This window comes from Musa acuminata, chromosome BXJ2-9, assembly GCF_036884655.1.
Source record: "Musa acuminata AAA Group cultivar baxijiao chromosome BXJ2-9, Cavendish_Baxijiao_AAA, whole genome shotgun sequence".
Classification (NCBI taxonomy): domain Eukaryota; kingdom Viridiplantae; phylum Streptophyta; class Magnoliopsida; order Zingiberales; family Musaceae; genus Musa; species Musa acuminata.
The window spans coordinates 9,272,475-9,295,988 of NC_088346.1; the positions used below are offsets into that span (position 1 = coordinate 9,272,475).

At 41.4% G+C, this 23,514-nt stretch overlaps 3 protein-coding genes and 1 long non-coding RNA gene across 4 annotated transcripts; 1 reads left to right on the forward strand and 3 right to left on the reverse strand.

Moving 5' to 3' along the window:
• Nucleotides 1-434: 434 nt before the first annotated feature.
• Nucleotides 435-1,823, reverse strand: LOC135624037 (AAA-ATPase At3g50940-like). Its single transcript, XM_065127511.1, has one exon. It carries the CDS (start codon nt 1,821-1,823, stop codon nt 435-437), a length of 1,389 nt encoding a protein of 462 aa, XP_064983583.1.
• Nucleotides 1,824-3,859: 2,036 nt separating this feature from the next.
• LOC135623028 (uncharacterized) lies at nt 3,860-16,276 on the reverse strand. Its single transcript, XR_010491254.1, has 2 exons — nt 14,357-16,276; nt 3,860-8,114 (listed from the first exon to the last, which is right to left on the reverse strand). It is a non-coding gene; the product is annotated as an uncharacterized LOC135623028 (long non-coding RNA).
• A 219-nt stretch (nt 16,277-16,495) lies between these two features.
• LOC135623027 (protein OXIDATIVE STRESS 3 LIKE 4-like) lies at nt 16,496-17,594 on the forward strand. Its single transcript, XM_065125492.1, has 2 exons — nt 16,496-16,998; nt 17,133-17,594. Exons 1-2 carry the CDS (start codon nt 16,709-16,711, stop codon nt 17,518-17,520), a joined length of 678 nt encoding a protein of 225 aa, XP_064981564.1. The 5' UTR covers nt 16,496-16,708; the 3' UTR covers nt 17,521-17,594.
• A 1,625-nt stretch (nt 17,595-19,219) lies between these two features.
• LOC103997885 (protein SMAX1-LIKE 4-like) lies at nt 19,220-22,745 on the reverse strand. The gene is made up of 2 exons (XM_009419216.3): nt 21,262-22,745; nt 19,220-21,036 (listed from the first exon to the last, which is right to left on the reverse strand). The coding sequence occupies exons 1-2, from the start codon at nt 22,497-22,499 to the stop codon at nt 19,287-19,289; spliced, it is 2,988 nt and encodes a 995-aa protein (XP_009417491.2). The 5' UTR covers nt 22,500-22,745; the 3' UTR covers nt 19,220-19,286.
• Between the last annotated feature and the right edge of the window lie 769 nt (nt 22,746-23,514).

The following is a 23,514-nucleotide window of genomic DNA, read 5'->3' on the forward strand; positions in this document are numbered from 1 at the left end:
TCTCACGTGTACTATCTTAAAGATTAATTTTCAATTATGTTATACTGATAAGAATGACAATATAAATAGTGAAGATTATAACACTTCAAGTTATTCTCGTATTTATGATCTTAATTAAACTTATAAGAGTTTGATATGTATATTGTTAAATATTTAATTTTAAATATTTTCAACTTATGGTTTAAACTTAATTATCTCATTAGATTCAGTATACAAAATTTATTTTAACATCAACCAATATCCTTCTCTAGCATTCTAATTATTGTTTTTTATTGATTTAAAATGGGAACCATGTTGTTCTTTGTCTTTTTATTCTAGCACTATATATATATATATATATATATATATATATATAGCTTAGGATTTGAAAAAGGCAATTAAAATATCGTTACTAAATTAATGAAAAGAAAAAATGGTATCAAAACGGTTCCCATTCATAGATGACAGGATGATGAGAAACCTTTTCCTCTACTCTCATCTCCTGCACCCAAAGCAGAGGTATCGCCATCGTCAAAGGACGCCGCCTCCTGCAGTCGCTGCTGCCTCTGCCGCAACTCGCCCACCACCTTCTGCATTGCGGTGTCCGCGCCTGCGTCATCTCCGTCGCACCCCAGGAACACCTCGGCAATCTCCGCGGGTGTCATATTGACCTCCCCTAGCAGTGCTTCTGCCTCCGCCATCAGCTCGTGCTCCTCCACCTCCAGGTAGTTCCGTGCTAGCACTCGGAATGCTGCCGGGCAACAATAGGATAAGTGGATGTGTCGGTCCATCCGGCCCGGTCGGAGCAGGGCCGGGTCAAGCCGCTCAGGATGATTGGTGGTAAAGATCATGAGTCGCTCCCCTTCGGACGACGTCCATAGGCCATCCACGAAGTCTAACACACAGGAGAGGTTTGTCGTCTCCTCCGCACCATCATGTTGTGTCTCTTCCTTTCGGTCGCTGAGGTCGAGGGAGCAATCGATGTCCTCGACGACGATGACAGACCGGGAGGTGGTGGATTCTAGGAGACGACGGAGTTCGAAACTGGAGTCGACAGCAGTAAGCTCGATGTCGAAAACGTCAAACTCGAGGAAGTTGGCGATGGCGGCCACAAGGCTTGTCTTGCCCGTCCCTGGCGGGCCATAGAGGAGGTAGCTTCGCTTCCAAGGTCGCCCGACACGAGCGTAGTAGTCCTGGCGACCGACGAAGCCGAGGAGGTCGGCGCGGATGTCATCACGGAGGGTTGGGTCGATGGCGAGGGTGTCCAAGTTGGAAGGGTGGGCGAAGGGCATAGAGGACCAGAAGCCGTCATCATCGTTTTCGAGGGCATTAGTGTAGAGGCGGCGCTCGCGGGTCTTGAGAAGGATGCTCTCCGACTCCTCGAGGACGTGGGGGATGTAGAAGGAGCTAACAACATGGCGATGCTGTCGAGGGAAAGAGAGCTTGAGGTGCCGTTGTCTGTTCGAGGACTTCGTAGGGGAGCGTCCGATGTCGGAGCTCCATCGGAGGGGGATGCCGCGGAATGTGTCGTCGGTGGTGTGGTAGTCAGGGAGAAAGGCGATGGGGCGTGAGGAGCTACTACCCATGAAGAGGCAAACGGCGGCGGCATCAGCGACACAGTGGTGGCCGAGGTAGATCTGGGCAGCATAGTAGAGATCGTCGACAGTGCTGCCGTCATACTTATGGATGATGATGGTGGTTTCAGGGTCGAGTCTCGTCAGGAGGCGACGGAAGAGGGAGCGGACGCAGCGGCGGAGCTCCTCAGGGAAGAAATCTCGGATCGCTGTCCTTAGGAATAACAGCGTCCCAAGCAGCGAACTCATGGAACTCCAATCCCATGCCATTTCTCTGTACGTCCATCCGGTGACATTTATATTTTATAGATGAGACAAATTATAATTCGATTAGGACTTGCGGTGCATATTATTATCGATTAGGACACATCAGATTTTTTGATGCCTAATGTCTCGTGCGTAGTTGCATCATATGTAACTTTGCTCCAATATCATATCATATGGTTCAAATATTTTTTGGCTTTCTGTTTTAGGACGAATGCATTGTATATGCAAAGGATAACATTTTAGGACACAAGTAAAATGAAGATAGGGTTTATCTTTTTTTCTCAAAAAAATTAACATTTTAGGACACAAGGAAAAGAGGTATGAATTTAACGACTTTAGTGATTGATTTGATCATGCCCATAGTGCTTGACTAGGGTAATCTTGGTTTAGTTTAAGATTAGTTTAGGTAATATACTTGAAAAAAATATATTTTATATTATGATTATTAATACTTAGATTAAGGCATGGATGACTTAACGGTAAAATCAGGTTTGATCCATTCGAATTGATGTAATGATGTGAAAGATATTAATATTGGACATAGCGTGCGTGTCGAACGTATGAACATAGGGATCGATAGATTTAAGTTAAAAAAAAAATAGAGTCAAAATTAAGATGTGAAATTAATTGGTCAAAACTGAAAATGTTGCAAAACAAAAATATAGAATCCAAAAAAGAAAAAAAAAATGGTGGAAACCACTAAGAAGATTTTGGTTACAATTTTGATTTGGATTGACTATACTTACAGCCGCAATAGAAAGCACTAAATTGTGTGACAAAGATGAATCATCTCATGCATTGGTAATCTGTGGTTAGGAAGGTTAGCTAATGTTCTAAATCTGCCAATTTGACCATCAGAGATGGAAACTCCATTTGACCTTTTTGAATTGTGGAAGGCAGTCAATCACATACATCAATTTGGATCCTGTGGAGACTGGAAACGCTTGTGGCCGGTCGTCCAAACGAGCTGAGACGGAGAGCTTGCTTGGTATCCAAGATGTATATCACTGAGCTGAGAGCATCCACCATGTGTACAGCCTATGCCACATACATGCTTTCCAGCTTTTAATTGATATATATGTGGTCAAACTGAGATCACCTAAGTCCATGACAATATTCAGAACTTACGAAATCTATGAATTTATATTGTCGACGTAAACGTATAATACGATTTAGACAAAACCAACTAAGTCCATGACAATATGTTGATACAATCTTAAATGATTTTCTCTCGTTTTATCCAATATCAAAGCGATAATTATTCACGAATACAAATATATTTTTTTTCCTTCTGACTACTCTATCCGGCTCATATTATCAATTTTTTCTTCATCTTATCCTCCACAAATACGATATTTAGTTGTTTATGATCAAACAACTCTTGATGCCTGTCATCATTTTAATCATTCTATTCTAACTCTGAATAATATCTTCATCTTAAATAATTAATCTTATATATATATTGGTCTATCCAAGTTGATCGAACCATGTGATCATCATCCTCTCCAAGCCATTATATTAACACTCTATCACATACACTGGCTTGGGTCTCGTTTGCACCCACTCTGCCTCCTGGGGCTGATGCCTGCCATCGTTGATCGATCCCTGTGCAGTAATCATCTGGAGAAACATTGCGGAGTAGATATAGCAAACAGTGCAAGGAAACAACAGCAGCTTGTGGAATCACTGACCCATGTACAGTAATCTTCAGAAGCAACACTAGAGAGAATGAGGAACATAGTTCAGATTACTGGACATCTTTCCCCCTTCATTTGACACCAGAATAAGTTCAATCCACAACATTGAGGAATCTCTTCCTCCTTGTAGAACTCAATCTTCAACTTGTAGAACTCATGTCAACATATGTTAATACAATCATTAACGAGGTGAAAATCCCATGAGCAATTCATAGGTTTTAATTTCACGAAGGAGAGATTGCAAAGCCATGACACAGATCTTACAATCCTAATGACACAACTCACAAAATTGTCACAACACAGACAATGATAGGCTATAAACCAATTGTAAACAAGAATCCATGAGAAGAACACTGTTTAGTATTTATGTATGCAGAAAGATGTGGAGGACAATTTCCTCTGTTACATGAATACATCAACCTATTCTATCCCATGCATGGAGAAGATGGGAAAAGAAGGCAAGAAATTACAGGAGGCCATGAAGAAGCAACAGATCAAACTACACGAATTCTCTTCTTGGGAGGGAGAGAAAGGAAGACCGAGGTAAGATCGCGAGGCACGGCGCAGAATTCCCTCGAGGGAGCCACCGGCGCTCTCCTTGCCGGCTTCGGCTTCTTCGGAGCCGGCGGGCACACGAGGAGGGGCTTAAGAACGTGCTCCTCCGACTTGGGCGTGACACAATCATCGTCGTCGGTGCTGGTGACCTCGGGGCGGCGGCCTTCGGCCGGCTTGTCCCGGATCGGCGTTGTCTTGATGGGTGGAACCAGAGGCAATTCACCCATCACGACCACCTCGGCGCCCATGGGCACTGAAGACGAAGAAGTTGCAGAGACAGAGAGAGAGATGGACGGGTAGCTTGGGAAAGGGCGGAGGTGAAGAAGAAGAAGAGGAACAAATTTGGAGGGAGAGGGAAGGCCGAGGAGTTATATAGTCACAGAAGAAGGCGAAGGGGTAGAGAGGCATCCGATTGCGTGCGAATAAGAAACGCAAGGGCACATCCGTCATTCGACATGGGGAAGATGCATTCAAGTGCACTAATTGCAGCATTCAATTACACGAAGAGATTCGATATAGTAATGACGATTTAGAGCGGCCCTGAAGGATTTAATGGTGCCGAACAACCTAAAGGCCCTTCAATTTAAGCAAAACCACACGAGTGCCACTCCCCCCCGGTGGAACGTTTCAACGGCTCCGCGTTCCACATCGCCCGGCAGGCAAAAGCTGCTCCACCCACGTGGCGTTTGGTGGCTCGCTGGGGTTTGAGCTTCCTTGCGTCAGACTAATCGACCCCCTTTTCTTTACCGAATCAAAAGGTTTGATGCCATGTTCATCATGTGGAAGCCATGTGATGATGAGAGTGGACCGATCCCGACCACCATGACGCTATCAAAGCATCCGATGCGATGATGAAATATGATAGACTGGCGGCATGTTCGTGACCTAATTTGCGGAATGATGAGGTGGAACAAGTCAGGCAGTCGCTGGACCAACTCGTTCATCCAACCTTCCAAGCATGTCACATTCTTGGGCATTCATGTAACTAAAAAGCCGTGCTACAATGGAGACGTGGGGAAATCCATGGAGGCTCATCATCAAGTTTGGTAGAACCAGCCATGAACAGTTTGCCCGTGTACTTGCTAACCAGCAGTCTATATTGTTAGCTGTTAATTGGAATATGAGAGAACTGAGGTATGGCTTGTGTGTTCGAGACAAAGAAAAAAAGATGGGCAAAGAGCTGGAGACAGCCAAAGCCATTTGAGTAAAAAGGAGGGGTTGATGCGAGCACAGGAATGATTGGAGCACGCTGCAAGTTCCTGAGAGCAGCCTTGTGGTGGTGTTGAGGGTTGTTCAAATCTGTGCTGGACAAGAAAGAGGCGAAGCAGATCTTTTGGAGTTTCTTTCTCATTTCATTGCCATGTGAAAAGCTCTCACCAAAGGAAACCAACAACTCGAGGATATCTCACGGTATGAGAGGTGTGTTGAGGAAAGCGGCTCAGGCCATGTCCACCCACCTCTCTCTCTCTCCGTGTCTCCATGCCTAAGAGAAAAAGACCATCGAAATAACCACAAGGAAAGTGTCTTTGTACTCTATTTCTCAGTTTTTGACCTCACCTCTCTTTCTCTCTACCCCCTCAAAAGAAAAGACCTCAGCATATTCTTTAATCCATCTCAGATTCTGTCCCACCTCTCTCTCTCTCTCTCAAGAAAAGACTTGAGTAAATTATAAGAAAGAAGGTGGCTTCCTTTGTATTCTATATATGGGGACAGGTGAGAGGGTCTTCACAGAGCAAACCATAGGTGCAGAGTAGTGAATGAATCCTCCTTGCGTGTTCTGGCCGTCAACAGGCACATGGAATGGAGTAAAGATTGGAGAGTACCCACCGCTCACAAGCAACTTCCTTCAGCTGCACACTTAACAATTGGAGTCACAGATCCCGATCCCCTATCCCTTTCCCAAGCCACTATGGACATTTATTCCCAGGTACTCTTGTATATTATGTCTCAGCCTTCAAAGCTGTGACAGTGTACAGATTCAGGTTACCAATGGCAGATATAGTGTTGAGTTTTTGATAACTCAGCTTTCAACAAGAAGATGTTGTTGATGATTCTGCTAACCAAGTACAGCTTCTATACCTAGAGTTTAACCTCTAGGGATTAGTTTAAGTGTGCATGCTGTTGTTTTGAGGTGTTTTTACACAGTAAACTTTATGTAACCACTTTTTCTAATCACTAAGTATAACTCTTCAAGTAGCTCCAGTGTGTCTAAAGCTCTAACCCATGTAGTAAGATGTGCAATTCTAGACCCTGAGGACAAATGCAATTCTCTAGTAGAACATATAGAATGAGGAATCTAGATAAGCATATATGGAAGAGAGTTTTTTTTATGTATATAGGAAACAAGAGAATTAAAGGATTCATGCAATCTACAGAGAAAAATAACAGGAGACATGTAAGATTCATATAACAAAATATATTACCACAGAGAGAGATTAGTGGTGCATGAAGAACACTGAGGGTTTCACAAGCAAGATGAAAAAAGAAACTATCTCTTTTAAACGAAATATCAAATGTAGTCACTAAGTAGGCAACTAAATACCAAGCAGATATAGATACATGAAAAAGATTATCAATTTGCTTATTAGCTTCTCAGTAAGGTGAGAAACATGGGTGTTATATTTGTAATGATTGTCCTTTTGGTTCTTAAAATAGATGAATTGATTTTCTGTTTGAATACTTAATGCTCGACATAAAAAATATGAGGAGTTATTATTGTTTGCAACACTTGCCTCTTATTCATAAAATTTAAGTATCTAACATTTTTTATTGAGAGGAATTGAAATTCTGCTACTCGTTTATTTGAATTTGTATTGATTCCGTCACGACAAGAACATAAGAACATGTGGGCCAAGTCATCCAAAAATACACAAAAGATGTTCCTTGATGATGAATCATAGCTCACACTTGTTATGAGATCTATCTTCAGTGTCAAAGCTTATATGCCAAAAGGTTTTAGGGTCCTTTTCATTAATGACAGAGCTCCTAGATGTTGTTACCTACTGAGTCACTGTGAAACATTAAAGCAACAAAGGTGCATGACACCAAGAAACTAGAGAAGTTTGATGGGCCTATGATGTGCAACATGTTTATTTGGAAGATCGGGTAATTTAGAAGGTTTTCAGATCCCAATGAGATCTAAATCTATTGCTTTGTCCTAAGCCTTTCTCATGTGCAAGTGCTAAAAGTAGTTCTGAATAAGAAATGATAAGGAGAGAATGCTACCCATGCACCCGATCCATATTGTATGGAAATTCTCATGAGCATTGGATGCTTTCCAATGCTGCCATGGTGTTCATAGCTTGATGGCCATTTACAAACTCAGATCACTGATGTAGTTTCACTCTCAATACACTGATCTGAGACTGTTGGCCTCTTCCTTACTGACATTGAAGTAATTCTCAGGCTAGCTATTCTCATCTAGTGAACATCAAAATGCTTTCTGCATAGCAGCATATGATGATTCTTTTCTGGACTAAGACAGTGTCCAGCAACTGAAGTTTCAGTCAGACAAAGAACTAATATCACTTCCAGTAGTAGGACTGTTTTTACCCTAACAGATAAGCTGTAGTTGATAAATGCCAAATAAGTTCTTAAAGTCATCAGCAAAACCTAAGTGTATAAAACAAGATCTACAATGCTTTGCTATTCAAATTATTAGTATGGTTTAAGCTGTTTGTATGTTCAACAAGACGAAGAACCAAACGAAGTAGTAATATTCCAGGATCTGATTGACTATTTTATTCTGGTCCAGATGCAATGGCATGTCATTAATTAGAGGAAAAAAACACACATTTAGGACTTGGGTGCTCATATGATTTTTATGGTGAAACTGTGAGTTGTCAAGCATTGTGTGCCAAGCATGTCAATTAATCATATTGACATGCAGGGGGACAAACATGCCTTGAGTAGGATTCCAATGTCTTTATTTCTCAAAGAAAATGGATCAGTGGTGCTAAAATAACCTTCTTACCTCCTCCGATCCTCCCAATCAAGCATTGGATTCCAAATCCCTCCTCCATTTAAAGCATATAATCCATTCCTATCAAAGAACAAACAAGAACAGTTCTTTTAATTTTAAGCCTTGCACAAAAGTCCATAAGTAACACAATTTTAAGAGTTTTTCAAGTCATGTAATTTGTAAATGACTAGATGCATGTATTCTAATTTAAGATGAAAAGGAAAATTGTTATCTTTTAATATATATGGCTATGCTCTTATGTAGGTCACAATCCAATTAAGCCATATTTCTAATAGGCTGAGTGGCTGGGGAAATCTAAACCCTATGAGGATTGGAATCTCCTCATAACATCTTAGCCCTTTAGGGATCTCATGCATCCCATCACAGTTATACAGGCCCACTGTGTACCCATTAAACATAAACATATAATAGATTTCCAAAGGATAAAAATGAAGGGAAGTTTTTTTTTCCAATATATATTTATATTTTCGCAGGTGACATTGACACCATACAAGTGATATTCTTAATTTGTTAATATGGGGTTAATAAGGAAAATCATACCTGAAAAAAGAGACAAATCAACAAAGTCACTGTGCCAGAGGAAGAAAATATGGACTTGCTCTTCTTAAACATCTAACCAAATATTTTTAATTCCATATACCCAGTGACATGTTTGACAATTGATAAAATATCAGGGTTTCCAATTCTCAGATCTTATTCATTCCTTCATCCTATTCTCCTACCACAATTATACATGGACATGGATCCCAACTACCTGATTTAATAAGAGATGCACAGTGCAAAAATATCCCATGAGAAATTGATGAATGAATGAATGAACGAAACACTAAGACTTGAGAGATTGTGCATTTCTTATAATAGAGAGAGAGTTTATGAAAACTAGCAATATTAGCAAGGAGCACTAGAATACATCTAGGTAAGTAATCAGGTTGGATTCAAACTAAATATAACTAACATTGGCAATCTACATGATCTAAATATGGATTTGAATCCTGTAATTTTCGATTTAAGTCCCACATTGGACCCAATAATCGATTTCTAATATTATTACAGATAGAATTAAGATTCATAATCAAGTTTGATAATGTTTTTTTTTTCCAAGGGTAAGAGATGAAAGCGGGATTTAAGTCTAACACCTTACAATGATCTAAAAAAGTCCAATTAATGTAGTTAATCTAGCTAACACATTCAAAAAATATATCAGACGAGATTTCGGACCCTCATACGTCGATAAGTAGTATACCACTAAAACTATATATATTATGAGATTGTGAACCTCGATCTTTGATAGATGAGTTTGGTACACCATCATCAGAATAAACTAATGTTTAAGGTGCAAGTGTGATAATGTTAACTAAAAAGTATGATACAAATATGATAATAATTTTTAGTTATATTTTGAGGTGCCTGTGTCCAAGTCTATCAACCACACTTATCGTAGGTTAATGGTTCCCTATAACAAGCCAACCCGGTCCCAACTAGGGTTCACCTTACCAATTCGAGTCGATGTACTGATTAGTCGATCGTATAGTACGTACCACCCCATACCGATATACCATGTGTCGCCATAGCGGGGCTTATCAACGACATAGGAAAATGATAAAAATTAACTCCAAAAATTCCTAAAAGATAGAAAAGAAATTAGATTATGAGTTTTAAGTTAGAAATAAATATAAATTTAGTAAAAATTTAACAAAAAAATCTAATTTATGAAATAATAGTGGCATATATCTTTTCGGGCTTCGAGGAACAACTTTGTGGTACGTTCTAGACTATCCTTCCATTGATATTGAATTATCTGCAAAGAAATGATTTAAATTATTAGATTATGAGTTAAACAACTAAACTTTAAAATTCAAATTAGTCAAGTAATCCATCAATGGATACACCTGTTTCTACTACCAAAAAAATGATGAGACTCAAATGGGCAATGAATCAAGATCCTCGATCCTACGTATTTATATCAATTTAATATGTTTATTGGACCCAATCCTAAAATTAATCTCATAACATAGTATACTAATACACCGTATATCATTAGTGCATCAATGTGGTGATGGTCATAGTTTGATCATTGTGAACTGCACTTGTCCGAGACGACTCTTGCGATAAGTACGATTGTAGCACGTATTGGTGTGGAGGTTGGAGAATGTTGGAACTACTTTCGCCACTAATATGCTACTTTATATCAAAAGATTCATCACTATACTACTAGGAGAAAAATGACCAACTATCACCGTACTACTATTGGTCGTAAGATTCTCCCTAATACAAAGACTACGAATATGATGAGCTTCGCTTTGTATCTATGTCGTGTAAGCTCTATTGCATTTGCTCCAAATCATGCACTATCTTCGTTTTCTCTTTCTATGTATAAACTTGACCAGTACCTCGTCGAGCTCAATAATCTAAATCTTGGGTGGCATACTTAAAATACTACTCTTCGGTCCATGCACCACCCTCAAACTATATAGACAAGACCATTGACTCCCCAATGTTGCTGCCATTGTCGATTGAGACATTATTGTCCACATCATTGTTATCTCCAGACCGAGTAGGTTGCTGAATGCGATTAAGAAGGTGCCTCATCGCCCGACTCGATTCTTTCTGACGATGCGGTTGATGTTACTGTGTTCCCCTTTGCCTTTGCCTTTGCATGCTAGGCGAATAACTGTAACAGTCGGGTGTAGGACGTGGAAGATCTCCCACTTCCTCAAGCAAAGGATCCTCTTGGTTCTCTACTGCTTCGACTCACTTTAACATCGATTATAAATTTTCATTGTAGTATTGGAGGTCGATGAGATCAATCTCTGGTTCCTTGTCCAGCTCGACACATCGCAACCTTAGTCGCTTGTTGTAGTAGACATATATCAGTTTCTTCAACCTTCTATACGATAGTCTGTTACGGACATTCATATGAATCAATGTGAATATTGACTAATTACGCTCGCAAACACTTGTCGTTGTCTATGAAAGTACACGAACAATAACCTTCCTTAAATTTAGTGCGTCTCCTCCAAATTGTAACGACCACTCGACTGCAAAAAGATATAAATAGGATTTTATTAGCATAAAAAAATTAATATCGAATATAATTTATAATCAACATGTGTGAAATTTTCTTTTACCGTGATCCATATTATAATGATACGATACAACTATATCGTCATATAATGAACCGATTGTTTCTTAGAATAATCGACCCCCCATAATAGCATCGACTACATCGATAGTGTTTGACAAGAGTCAATATATAAATTTCTTTATGTCGATAATAAATCTAATCACATTCTAAGACTATATCGAAATTGAATGGCAGAATTTAGATAATACGCTTCAAGAAAAATAATTTCATTTCTAAGAATTTTTTTAATATTAAAAATTTATGAATTAAATTACATTGAATATGAATTTACTTGCATTATGGATGTCTTAGTTCATATGAACTTTGGTCCTACAATCGACGATCTGTAAATATTGTTCGATCTGAAAATCATTTGTGAATGTTTTCTTGATCTCATCTTTTGCTGTAATCAACATATGTCTAAAATAAGGCATTTGGTGACGCTTGTCCATATCGACCTTATGAAGGACAACATAAAGTGATTATACTCTTGTTATAATTTCATCCATGGCATCCCAAAATCTAAAAGAAAGAATAGTCTTTTTTACTTTTTTTTTCTATCGTTTGATCTCGAATACTTGAAATCGAATCATTTCTCCGAGGTAATCATTGCCTTAAGACCTGCCTCTTATATTCATGCAATGAGCTGCACAGAGAGTCCAAAACAATATTTTTCTTTTTTCCATCAATTGTAAACTAACCTTCTTTAAATTGGCTCTATTGTCGGTGACTATCTGGACAATGTATTGTGATCTAATCTCCTCTACTACGGTGTCCATTATGTTTTTAATGTAGTTTGCATTTTGAATCTTATTGGAAGCATTGACTGACTTATGAAAAACCACATGTCCATTGTAATACATAAAAAAATTCATGATACTCATTTTTGTTGATCTTGTCCAACTATCACATATCAATGTCTATATTATGTTTTTAATATAGTTTGCATTTTGAATCTTATCGGAAGCATTGAGTGGCTTATGAAAAACCATCACATGTCTATTGCAATACATAAAAAAATTCATGATACTCATTTTTGTTGATCTTGTCCGACTGTCACATATTAATGTCACCCCATATTTATCCTACTATCTCTTGAAGGATTTGATCCAATCATTCATTTTTATTACCTTCTCATCTAAATACATGCTGTGAATCTCCTTCGGTGTTGATGGTTGGATCTCCATACCAGTCTTTTGGATAAAGGAGACTCTACTCCGATAATATTGACTTTGGGTTATGTTTGTCAAAATCCTATAGAAGTTGAACCATTTAGCTATTGCCTTCTCAGTATCTCACTTTTTTTTTTTTGTATATACATCATCATCCAGTGTCTGCTTCATTGTTTATAGAGAATAGGCTTACAGATCAATATCAATAATATATGGTATTGATCTCTTACTAAGTCCTCTAATAAAACAATGGATTCCACCTTATCTCATGCTACGAATTCGACTCAAGTGAGGAGGTTGCCTCATCCTGGTTGACCTATGGAATCCCTATGACGCAGATCTACTGCCACCACCATGCTTCCATTGTGAGTCAGGTCATCAATGCCTCATTATTTTTTCGTATATGTATTGATGCTCTAGTGATGAAATCATCGTTAAATTCACTAATCATATCATTAACATAGCCAATTATTCCCTAATTATTTCTTTTTTATCATTATAAACATGTCAAATATTCTAATAAGCATTCAAGATATTTAATTGACCTAATATGAGTCAAATTTTAATTAAATAAATATTAAATACACTAATCACAACATTAATATAATTAATTAATCCTTGATTAATCCTCTTTCACCTTATAAATATATCAAACACCCTAATGTGTGTTAAAGATATTGAATTGACGCAATATGTATTAAATTTTAATTAAATCATCATTAAAATCATTAGTTATAGCATTAAAAAATTTAATTAAAACCTAATTAAACCTATTATACCATTATAAACATGTAAATCACCGATACAAAGATTTGACCCATTGAGTGTAAAAAATCAACATTAGACACATTAATCATAATATTGAAGATCTTAATTACTCCCTAATTAATATATTATACCATCATAAAGATCTCAAACATCCTATTAGACATTGAGAATAGAATAGACTTAATCTCATAAATCATCAAAAAAGAAAAAAAAATATACCTTTGATTAGAGAATTCTTCCTCTAACTTAGATATTAATCCTCCCTAACTAGTCTTCCAAGCTTGATCCGAATCATAAATCATAGCTTTGTTAAGTTTTAAGAGAGTGCAAATATGAGAAAAAGAGAAAAAAGGGAGTTAGAAAGAGATTAAGAGAGTAGGAGAGTTTGAAAGAGTGAAAGAGGGGAAGGAAAGATTTAGAAACCCTTTCGATCTGACTGTTAGTATTGGTCAAACCTGATATGTTAATTGGCCTTATAAATCGAGGTGTCATAATTTCGCCCACTCAAGGGCTCGACGTACTCGTCAAACCCTAAGATGGTGCCTGTGAGGCATAACCTAATGGTAGCTCCACATATTAAATGTCAAGCCAAAATATATAAGCTAAGATTAATAATAGTATGTCATTTGACTCTTATAAGTCAATCTTAATCTTATTCATTTTTTATGTGGGATTAATTAAGATTTTACAAATGGAGATCTCTCCGTACAGGTTCATTTAACATATACCACTCGGCATTAATCCCATTTTTTATGTGGGATTAATAATAGTATGTCATTTGACTCTTATAAGTCAATCTTAATCTTATTCATTTTTTATGTGGGATTAATTAAGATTTTACAAATGGAGATCTCTCCGTACAGGTTCATTTAACATATACCACTCGGCATTTGATGGTTCACATACCAATCTCGTGTCACACCAATATATACCGGGTGATATAACAAACCTTAATCGTAACTGCTCATCAATTTCATTTCCATACACACGAATCTATCCAATCCCCCCCCTTACAATAGTCCTATCCTGGTCAAAATCATTGTGATAATCAAAGGAAAAAGTCTTAATTCCAGCGGATACTGATCCATCTAGAGATATCTACTCCCACCGTTTGTGTTTTCTTGATAAATTTAATCCAAGAACAGTATATGAGAGGGATGAGATTAATTAATGCCTCGTGATTCGGAAACTTAAATATTGGTATTTAAATAAGATAAGGCGAGGGATGAGAAACCTACCTTTTGATTAAGAGGTCCGGCTGCACCACTTGGTGGCAGAAGGCGCGCACATATTTGGGCGATGCCATCACGAGGGATGAGACGTAATCACTACCGTCTGATGGAAAAGTTGCGGTTCGATTTGCATTTCTAGTCCCGCTTCGCCCACCACTCTCCGTTTCTTCCGGGCTTTAGCTTTGGGTTCTTGGAAACCAAGTGCGATAATGGCCGTTGATCTGGTGAGAACACGAAGATGGACGAGCGGATGGCGTTCCAGGGGGAGGCGGCGATGGCGGAGTTCCGCTCCTTGGAGCGACTCGTCTCGCCGCAGTTCGACTGCCGGGACATCACCGAGCTCACCGTCTCCAAGTTCAAGAAGATCACCCCCATTTTCCACCGCACCGGCCACGCCCGATTCCACCGCGGTCCAGACCGGGCCTCTACGTCGAGGCCGGCGCCGCAGCCCATGGGCCTCGCCCCGGCCAAGCCGCGTGCGCGGAGCCTGACCCTGGACTTCACGAAGCCGATCGCCTGAAGAGGGTGATACGATACGCGCGCCAGAAACAAGCTGGAAGATGATCTATATCTCATCCGATGGGTACTCGTGGCGCAAGTACGGGCGGAAGCCCATCAAGGGCTCCGCCTACCCAAGTTAAGCACCTCCCTCCTCCTCTTCCACCGACTCTTCCCTACCGTCTGACCCAGATCGTGCAGCTAAACCCCCTCTCTTCCCCCTCCATCACAGGCGGTACGCCAATGGCCGCCGCGGCAACACTGCGCCGCCCGTGCCCGCCGATGCCACCGTCGCGGCCGTCCGATGCACGAGATCACCACATCACGCCCGTCCGTTCTCTCCTCTCTCTTTGTGTGAGACGGCGCCGCGGAGAAACGGGGGTGGGGGTGTTACGACGGAACCGAAACCTGGGGCTACCATTCCCGCGCTGGATTTCACGAGCGGTTTCAAGTCCGCGGGCGTGATCTCTACGCAGCAATTCATGCTTGATGACGGATCCTCGTCGATCCGAAACCCGATACCATCTTTATCTCAATTATAATATCATTTTCTAAGCAGTCTCCATGAAACCTATAAAATATTTCAACACCAATCTGTTCCCCCATGAGATGTCAACCTTCACACACACCTCTTGTGAAGCTATAGATGCCGCCTGACTACTGCTTTTAGATTCTTATCCGAGACTTCTTTGTCACGGTATGAATTTGGAGACATTCATTGTCAAGAATTTATTTTCTTATGCTTATCATCGATGCCTTATTTTTCCCAAAAAGAATTTATCATGTGCCGACTTCAGACTCGTTCATCACCTCTGACTCCGTATAGTTTCTGAGAAGCTGCTACATCTGAAAGCTATCTTGTCCTTCTTCTTCTTCTTCTTCTGGGACTCTGATGTCCCCCACCTACCCGCGTGAACTTGTGCTCATCCACCGGTCTTCGCTTCTCCACCACCAATCTCTCTCCCTCTTCTTGGCAACGACTTATCTTGTACAGTGCTTGCAGGCCCTCAGGTGGGCCTTCCTCCACCGACTTCTCACGTAGTGTATGGCCATGACGAAGGAGACTCCGCATGCACCTCCTCCGCCTGCCGCCGCAGTCGAGACCGATCCCCTCAGCAGCGATCCATGATCCTCTTCCACACGGTTCCATGTTAGTGTTAATACTTCAGCTCGGCAGACAATCTGTCTGCCAGCAGCTAAAAGACTGGGACAACACGTTTTGTCAAGCAACGTGAACTGTTTCACTCTTCCTCGGTTGCAGAAATGTGTGCCTCGGTTGACAAATGGAGACCAGTAGGAAGGGATGATCAGTGATTGGATGCTGATCATGAAAGCGAAGAGTGGCAAATAGCGTAGTTGTCGAGCGTGATCATCTTTCTCTCGATTATTTCATCTTCTTTGACCATCGGAGTCACGTACGCGGACCGTATACATTCTCCTGTCTGCATCAGAGAGGGAGAAGAAGCCGACCGGTTCGTGTTCCAGTGGGGTTTCAGGTGGCATGCCCTATTTGTTGTGTGTGGTGTCGACGGTCGTGTCTTTTGTCGTGGACGCAGGCACGTTTTGGAGTCGTGTTTGAACGTGTCAAACCCCGTCACCTTATCTTCCGCGTCCTTACTTCCATTTCTTTATATGCTCTCTGCTCTTCTCTCTGTCGCTTCTCTTTTCATCTCTTGGGGACACCAACCACCAAAGATTTAGCACAAGGAAACGCCCAGCTGAGTTGGGATCTTGGAGTAGCTTGCTTTCTGTCTGGCTCCCTCGTCGCCGATCCGGCGATTGATGACAACAGCGTCGCCGGGGCTCAACAGAAGGCTCTAGAGAGGAGGAGGAGGAGGAGGAAAGAACAGGAAGGAGCGGATGTCTTCCCTCTTGCTGTCCAACGTGCTGCGGTACCACCGCGGCGAGCAGCAGGAGAAGGTGGAGGAGGAAGGAAAGGCGGTGGGGAAGAGTAATGGGTTCCGTTTGGGTAGCAGAGAAGTGGCGGAGGCGTCGTCGGACAGCTCCTCCATCGGCGCCGCCTCAACTTTGTCGTCGGACAGGAACGGCTCGGACCATGGCGGCGAGGAGGACGAGGAAGAGGTGGAGAGCAAGAGAAAAGATGGGGCTTTGGGGTCCTTGGATTCCTTGGAAGACTCACTTCCCATAAAGTATCCTTCTCTCTCTCTCTCTCTCTATCCATGATCGAGCTGTTCTTGCTCAGATTTAGGGATGTTTCGAGTTCGATCAGAGTGAAATATGATGTCTCTCAACATGATCTAAATCTTGCTCCGAATTACTGCAGGCGAGGGTTATCCAACTTCTTCTCGGGGAAGTCCAAATCCTTCGCGAGCTTGTCAGATGTGGTCAACGCGAGCACAAACGACATCGTGAAGCCCGAAAACCCCTTCAACAAGCGCAGGAGGGTCCTGATGATGAGCAAGATGAGGCGAGCCTCCTGCAGCTCCCTCGTCTGCCCACCATTGCCACCACTCTCGGCCCCAGCTCACACTGTGGCGGAAGCAGAGGAGGAGGAAGACGAGGAAGAAGACGAAGAAAAGGAGAAACATGGTGGAAGATCACCTCCCTCCATGGGTCCCTTTCCCCGCCATGGCAACAGCAGCAGCATGAGGAGGAACAAGGCTTTCAGGTCTCCAAGATCCTTCTCCCTCTCCGATCTCCAACATGTCTAACTGTATGTAGTAAATCAAACACGAAGAAATGGTACATGTTATTAATGGAGATTAATATATTAAATAGCTTTACATGATTTATTTTTCCTCCCATCCGAAAAAAAATATTAGCATCAAATCTTTGGGGATCTTATCGTGGCCTTCTGTATAAGGCAAGTGTGGTTAATTATTAGGTGGAGGATAAGATAAGGTCTAAGAGAGCACATGCCATGGACATGACGTGGTGCTCTTATCCCCAACCCCAAGCAATGCTTCGTCCTCCTATGTGGTTATGACAACGTGCTGGGTTTAGCATTTTGTAATGATATGATCAATTTTATACCAACTAAAATGACCAAATGGATTAATTAATCTTCCGAAGCATCTTGTAATTATTTATCATAAGGTGTTTCTTTATTAAGAATTTATTTAGGAATAGTTTTTCTATCATAAGGTGTCTCTTTCTCTTCTTTCCTTTTCTCTTCATCTTTCTATTATTTTTTAAATAAATAAATAAAATAAGAGTGAAGGTAATCAAGTAAATAAATAAATAAATAAGATTGGAGGAAAAGGAGAAGAAAAAAATAACCCAATAAAACCTAAATGATTATGGGTATATTTATTTATTTATTTATTTATGAAAATATTATTTCTTAGGTAAATCAACACAGAATCATAATGGAATTAGGTTAATAATTTGATGGTTTTGAACTGAATCAAAATCGAAGTCCTATGGTTTGATTTTTTGCTTTTTACAAATTAAAACTAAAATTGATTGATTGGATTCCAAATCGATTAAAAATTAAAAAAATATAAGAAGGATTGAATCTTGATGGAATAATTTTATTTTTTTTAACAATTGGAACTAATAATTCAAATGAAAATCATTTGAAATCAATTCGGTTCTGATTCTAATTTGATAGGTCTAGTATTATCTAGTAAAAATTAATTATTAGAAATTTTTTTAGGTAAATGGTCATATATATATATATATATATATATATATATATATAAATTAATTACTAGAAACTATATTCTAAGTGATTTAAAAAAAATATTCATATTTTGGGTATTTCTCAATGGATTACTCCCTTTTACTTTTTTTTCCAACTTTGTTCGAAATTTGAAAAATACTTAAAATTTTTTCATCAATTTTTTTGCTTTTTTTTACTAGTTTTAAACTAATATAATATTTTTATTTGACTTATTTATAGTTTTTATAATATTTATGATATTTTATACAGATATTAAAAATATTATAAATACTACCAAAAAATATTATAAGTAATATTATGTCTCTTTGATTGTCATTACTCGTAAATCATTAGAATATTATATTTTTAAACATAGAATTAGTTTGGTTAAGGCTAGGAGTTCATTTGGATCATTTATAGAATTTCATATATATTTTATGGTATCTTTATTGTGATAGTCAAAACACTATTATAAACTAATTTTTAATTTTTATTCAGGTAATGTCATTTTTTAATTATTATAAATACCTTGTAATGTTTTTATTGCGATAGGCAAACAACTCTAACATGCAAAAAAAATAGAAATATTTTGAGTATTTTTTTAAATTAAGAGTACTACTTGAAAAATTAAAATTAGGGTATCCATTGAGAAACATCCAAAATATAAATATTTTCTAAAAAATTATTATAATATATATATATATATATATATCATTAAGGTAAAATAAAAAGAAAAGAAAAAAAGCTACAAAGCGGCATGTTGGTCATTCCAATATACATACAATACACCGCGAGGGAGGGCAAACACGTGCTTCATTCTACGGCTATCCTCCCGGGCAGAACCGAGCCCATGAACCCAAACTCCACCACATTTCCCTCTTTACCCTCCACACTCAGTCTCACATTCCCGCCCTTTTCGACCGTCCTCAAGGAGGCTTGGAATACCTCCCGCACCCACCTCTCAAAGAAGCTCTCCGAGAAGGAACCAGCGGCCGCCATCAGATCCTCCACCGCCGCCCCATCGATCGACAGCTGCCCAGTCCGCTCGTCGCCTCTCCTCGCCTCGTCGAATGCCTGGCGGAGCTTCGAAGCGAGATTCTTCGACGCGAGGCTCGGCCTCTCCAGGGTGAACTGAGCAGTCATTAGGTCGAGCAGTTGAGGTGGAAGAGGGGGCGGCATCCCTCCGTCGGTCTCGCTGGTTAGGTCGCTCGGGACGTCTTCATCCTCCTTGCTGTCGCTGCAGCACCACCCCCTGTCTTCCTCCTCCTCCTCAGCAAGTAGGTTCAGGTCAATGCCGCGATCCCTTATTCGAGGTCTCTTTGATTCGTCCTGCAACTCGGTTTCGGGCTTCCTTTTGAAACCGCTCTTGGTTGAGCGTCCTTCGGCCCGCAACATCATCTTGATCACACCGTTGGATCCCCCGCCGATGTCTTCGCAGTCGGCCGAATGTGATGTGGTCATGACAAAGATTGAATCAGCCAAGCACACTTCTTCTCCGGATGAATTCTCAAAAGCTCCCGCCTTTAGGACATCTGCGAGAGATCTGAGGAACCCGGTATCTGCTTGATCGATGTCATCAATGAGAACCACAAACTTGGAATCCTTCTCAAAGGCTTCTCCGAGGATCTCTCCACATGAGCTGGTTTCGCTCGCCCCTTTCCTCATGTTGACGTGTATTAGCTTGTGCGTGGATCCACCAAAATGCTCGAGCATCACTCGCGCCAGTCTCCTCTTGGAAATGCCATCACTACCGCATAACAGCAGGCGAAGGGCCTTGTTTTCGCATGTTCTGCATTCGCTCAGTGCTTCCACAATCGCAGGGATGATCTCGGATTGCCAAGGCATGTTGTCTTGCAACTTCTGGGTTAATTCTCGTCGGCCTGCCATTGCTTCTTCCTGCTCGTTCGATGTCGCCGAATCTGAGACTGCAGCACTACACAGAGACAGAGTGATTCCAACATCCTGATTTCCTGGCTTTCTGAGGGAATTCAAGCTGACTGCAGAAGGCCTTGGCTTTGGTTCATCCTTTTGCTGCCAGCTTCGCATTCCATTTCTCAGATCGACGGAGTTGAAGGAGGAACCACCATCAAGTTCTGCAGTGGCCTCAGAGAAAGACAGAGAATATGGTTGCATCATGATCTTGCTCTGATTGCTGCTAGACCACCATGGATACGATGAAGAGCAGGTGTTGTACTTGCCAGTGGAACTCTGACTGAAGAAGGGGGGATACAAATGGCTTTGACGTTGTCTAGTGTGATGGAGACTTTGGCACAGACTGTTCCATTTCCTTTTCAATTCCAGCAAGGCATTTCCTTTACAAATGACATTGATCTTGCTCTGGTGGTGCTTGTCTGGTCTCTGTCTTTGCAGCCAGGATGGCAATTGTACTGAGCCAAAGTTGGTGTCTTTGGCCTCTGACTTGAGAACCAAAGCTTCTTTCTCAAAATGAGCGGTGCATTCATCACAACACATGAGCTTCTCACCATCCTTGGAGCTAAAAACCTCTGAACCAAGAAGTTGAAGTGGATACTCCCTGACTTTAGTAGACCTTGAGTCTGGGCCACTGCAGAACAAGGTAAAAGAAATAGAACGAGATTAGAGCTAAATGATTTGAATACCATCTGATACTTGTACATTTTTTTCTCTGCATCATTGTATTTTTGCTTAATAATTAAGGCAATGTTGATGCTCAGACCACTGCACATTCTTTGTGAGGAAACAAGAGCTGGAGCACAGGAAAGCATCATAGCATTGAGAAAGACATGAGGCTTTGTGTTGGTGGTCTCACCTGGGAGCTCGGAGGCTCAATGCAAGCCCACCTGATGGAACCACCACAGCTTGAAGGGCCCACTGCTTCTCAAGAGATGGCTGCCTCATCTGGCACCTCAAGTATGTGCTATAGCTTGCAGTAGCCAGCAACCACACCTTGTTGTTCACGGTCCCTCCGACATGGCTGATGCTGCTCCTGAACTCACAGAGCAACCTTCCCAGCTCTGCAACCATGTGCTCCACTGGCCTAAATCCACATCCATCCTTTGTTTCCTCATCAACTGCCCATCTCAAATTCCCTGCATAGATGATGACATTCCTACCTACTTCATCTGATGTCATGGAACTAATCTTTTTCCTGAGGTCAGAGACCTCCAGGTCGACATCACTCTTCCTCATGAGCCTGAGGTGAACGTAGGAGAGGTGAAGTTTTATGATATCAGCAGACTTGAGCTCATCGGGGACATCTCCTCTCTCCACCTTCGCCATGAGCTCAGTTACAACCCCCTCTGTCATGGCAACCGAGTCCCCCACCACTACAGTGTTGGTCCTCCTCCCTTGTTTTCTCAGCATCACCTCCATTACCGCGCTCAAATCCTCCTTTTGCGAGGACTGAGCTGGAACCGGTGGGCTTTGCTGAGAAGACAGCTTATACAATGGGCTCTTCCAGAAGCTACTCCCATGGCCGATGATATCTTTGTGTGGCTCGAGCAAGAACGGAGTGGACTGGCCCAAAACGGAGCTCTCCTCCTCCAAGTTGTTCTTAACACAGGTACTGGAGAAGCCAGCTTCCCTCATCACCCTGCTCACACTCGGGTCGTCCAAGATGGAGATGATGAGCTGCTCCAGCTCCACCTTGATGGCCAAGAGAGGCTGCTGCTGTTGCTGTTGGAGCTCAACGCAGCCCCTCCTCTGGTGGGCCTGCGCTCTCTTGAGGGCTGCAATGAGAGCATTGGAGAGGCCGGAGGAGGGCGGGGGAGGAGCGGTGGGGAGCCTGTTGAGGGCCACATTGAGGCAGAGCTCAAGCGCTCTGCAGCGGAGGGGGTGGGAGGCGGGATGGTGAGGGTGGGACCTGAGGCAAGCTCTTCTGAGGAGACTGGATGAGGCAGAAGAAGAGGAGCTCAGAAGCGTGGCAGCGACATGGAGAGGGGTGACCTGGGCATGGCCTCTCCGCCTGGCCAAGCCGAGGGAGTGCTTGAGGACCGAGGCCGCCTCCGCGGTGAGGGCCTGTTGCAGTGTGCAAGCTCCTGTTCGCATTACTTAGCTTCCCACACCAACCCCCCCACCGCCCCAATGTTTTCTTACCTCTTCCTTGCACTTCGAACACAGCCTGCCTTCCTCTACTTCTCGGTGCCCTTCTTCTTCTTCTTCTCTCTCACCTAAACCAACCCCAGCGTTTCTCTCTCCGTGGTTCAGTGGAAGCTAGAACTGGAGATGCAATGCTTGCTCTCTCTTTCTCTTCTTCTCCTTCTACTACTACTACTTTGTGGATATTAGAGTTGAGTTGCTAGCAGAAGAAGGTAGGAGAACTAAGCGGAATGAGATTTATATAGCTAAACTCTATCTCTCTCTCTCTCTCTGGCTTTTTGCTGTTGTGATTGTGGCACTGTTGCTTTTGGATTTCCCATTCGAGGATTGCTCGCCTTCACTTTCTGTACCTTTTTTGGCCTAATCCCATTCGTTTGCTTTGGTAACGTTTGTGCCAACGCAAGGCAAATATACAGGAGGCAAACACCATGATTGCTTCATGCAACACCTCAATCCACATACATCATCTCTGTCCATCATCACTAATCCAAGACCACCAAAAGAACCTATTCATATATATTTTTTGCATCATCACCATGTCTATTTCATGTTTAATCAGTGTTAATGATGCATATGCCACACACTGGAAGCTTAATGATCACAACAATGGAAATAGTTTCACGTCTCACTAATAGTTTATCTGAACTTGCATACTGCTAAACCTAATCTAAGCTATCTTTTCCTTCACAGGCATATGCTTTCAGAAAGGCAGCAACAGGAGGACCCACCACCCTTCCCTCCTTTTAACGTATAAACTCTTTTGAGTGACAGACGAAGGAATGGAAATGAGAGAAAGCAGAGAAGAGGAGGAAGAAAATGAGAAGAAAGAATGGAAGATGTGATCAAAGCAGCAGCGCATACACAACTTTTATGCAAGCATCGTCTCACTTTTTCTTTTTATCTTTGGTGCAAGCTACAGTGTGATATCTCCTCGTCTCAAAAGAAAGGAAAAGGAAGAGATCCC

Excerpts from the sequence above, each read along its gene's own strand:
- LOC135624037 (XM_065127511.1), bottom strand. The coding sequence starts at position 1,823 with ATGGCATGGGATTGGAGTTCCATGAGTTCGCTGCTTGGGACGCTGTTA.
- LOC103997885 (XM_009419216.3), bottom strand. The coding sequence starts at position 22,499 with ATGCGAACAGGAGCTTGCACACTGCAACAGGCCCTCACCGCGGAGGCG. Across the intron at positions 21,037-21,261 it reads TTGAGCCTCCGAGCTCCCAG|TGGCCCAGACTCAAGGTCTA; the intron begins GTGAGACCACCA and ends CTTGTTCTGCAG.
- LOC135623027 (XM_065125492.1), top strand. The coding sequence starts at position 16,709 with ATGTCTTCCCTCTTGCTGTCCAACGTGCTGCGGTACCACCGCGGCGAG. Across the intron at positions 16,999-17,132 it reads GAAGACTCACTTCCCATAAA|GCGAGGGTTATCCAACTTCT; the intron begins GTATCCTTCTCT and ends GAATTACTGCAG.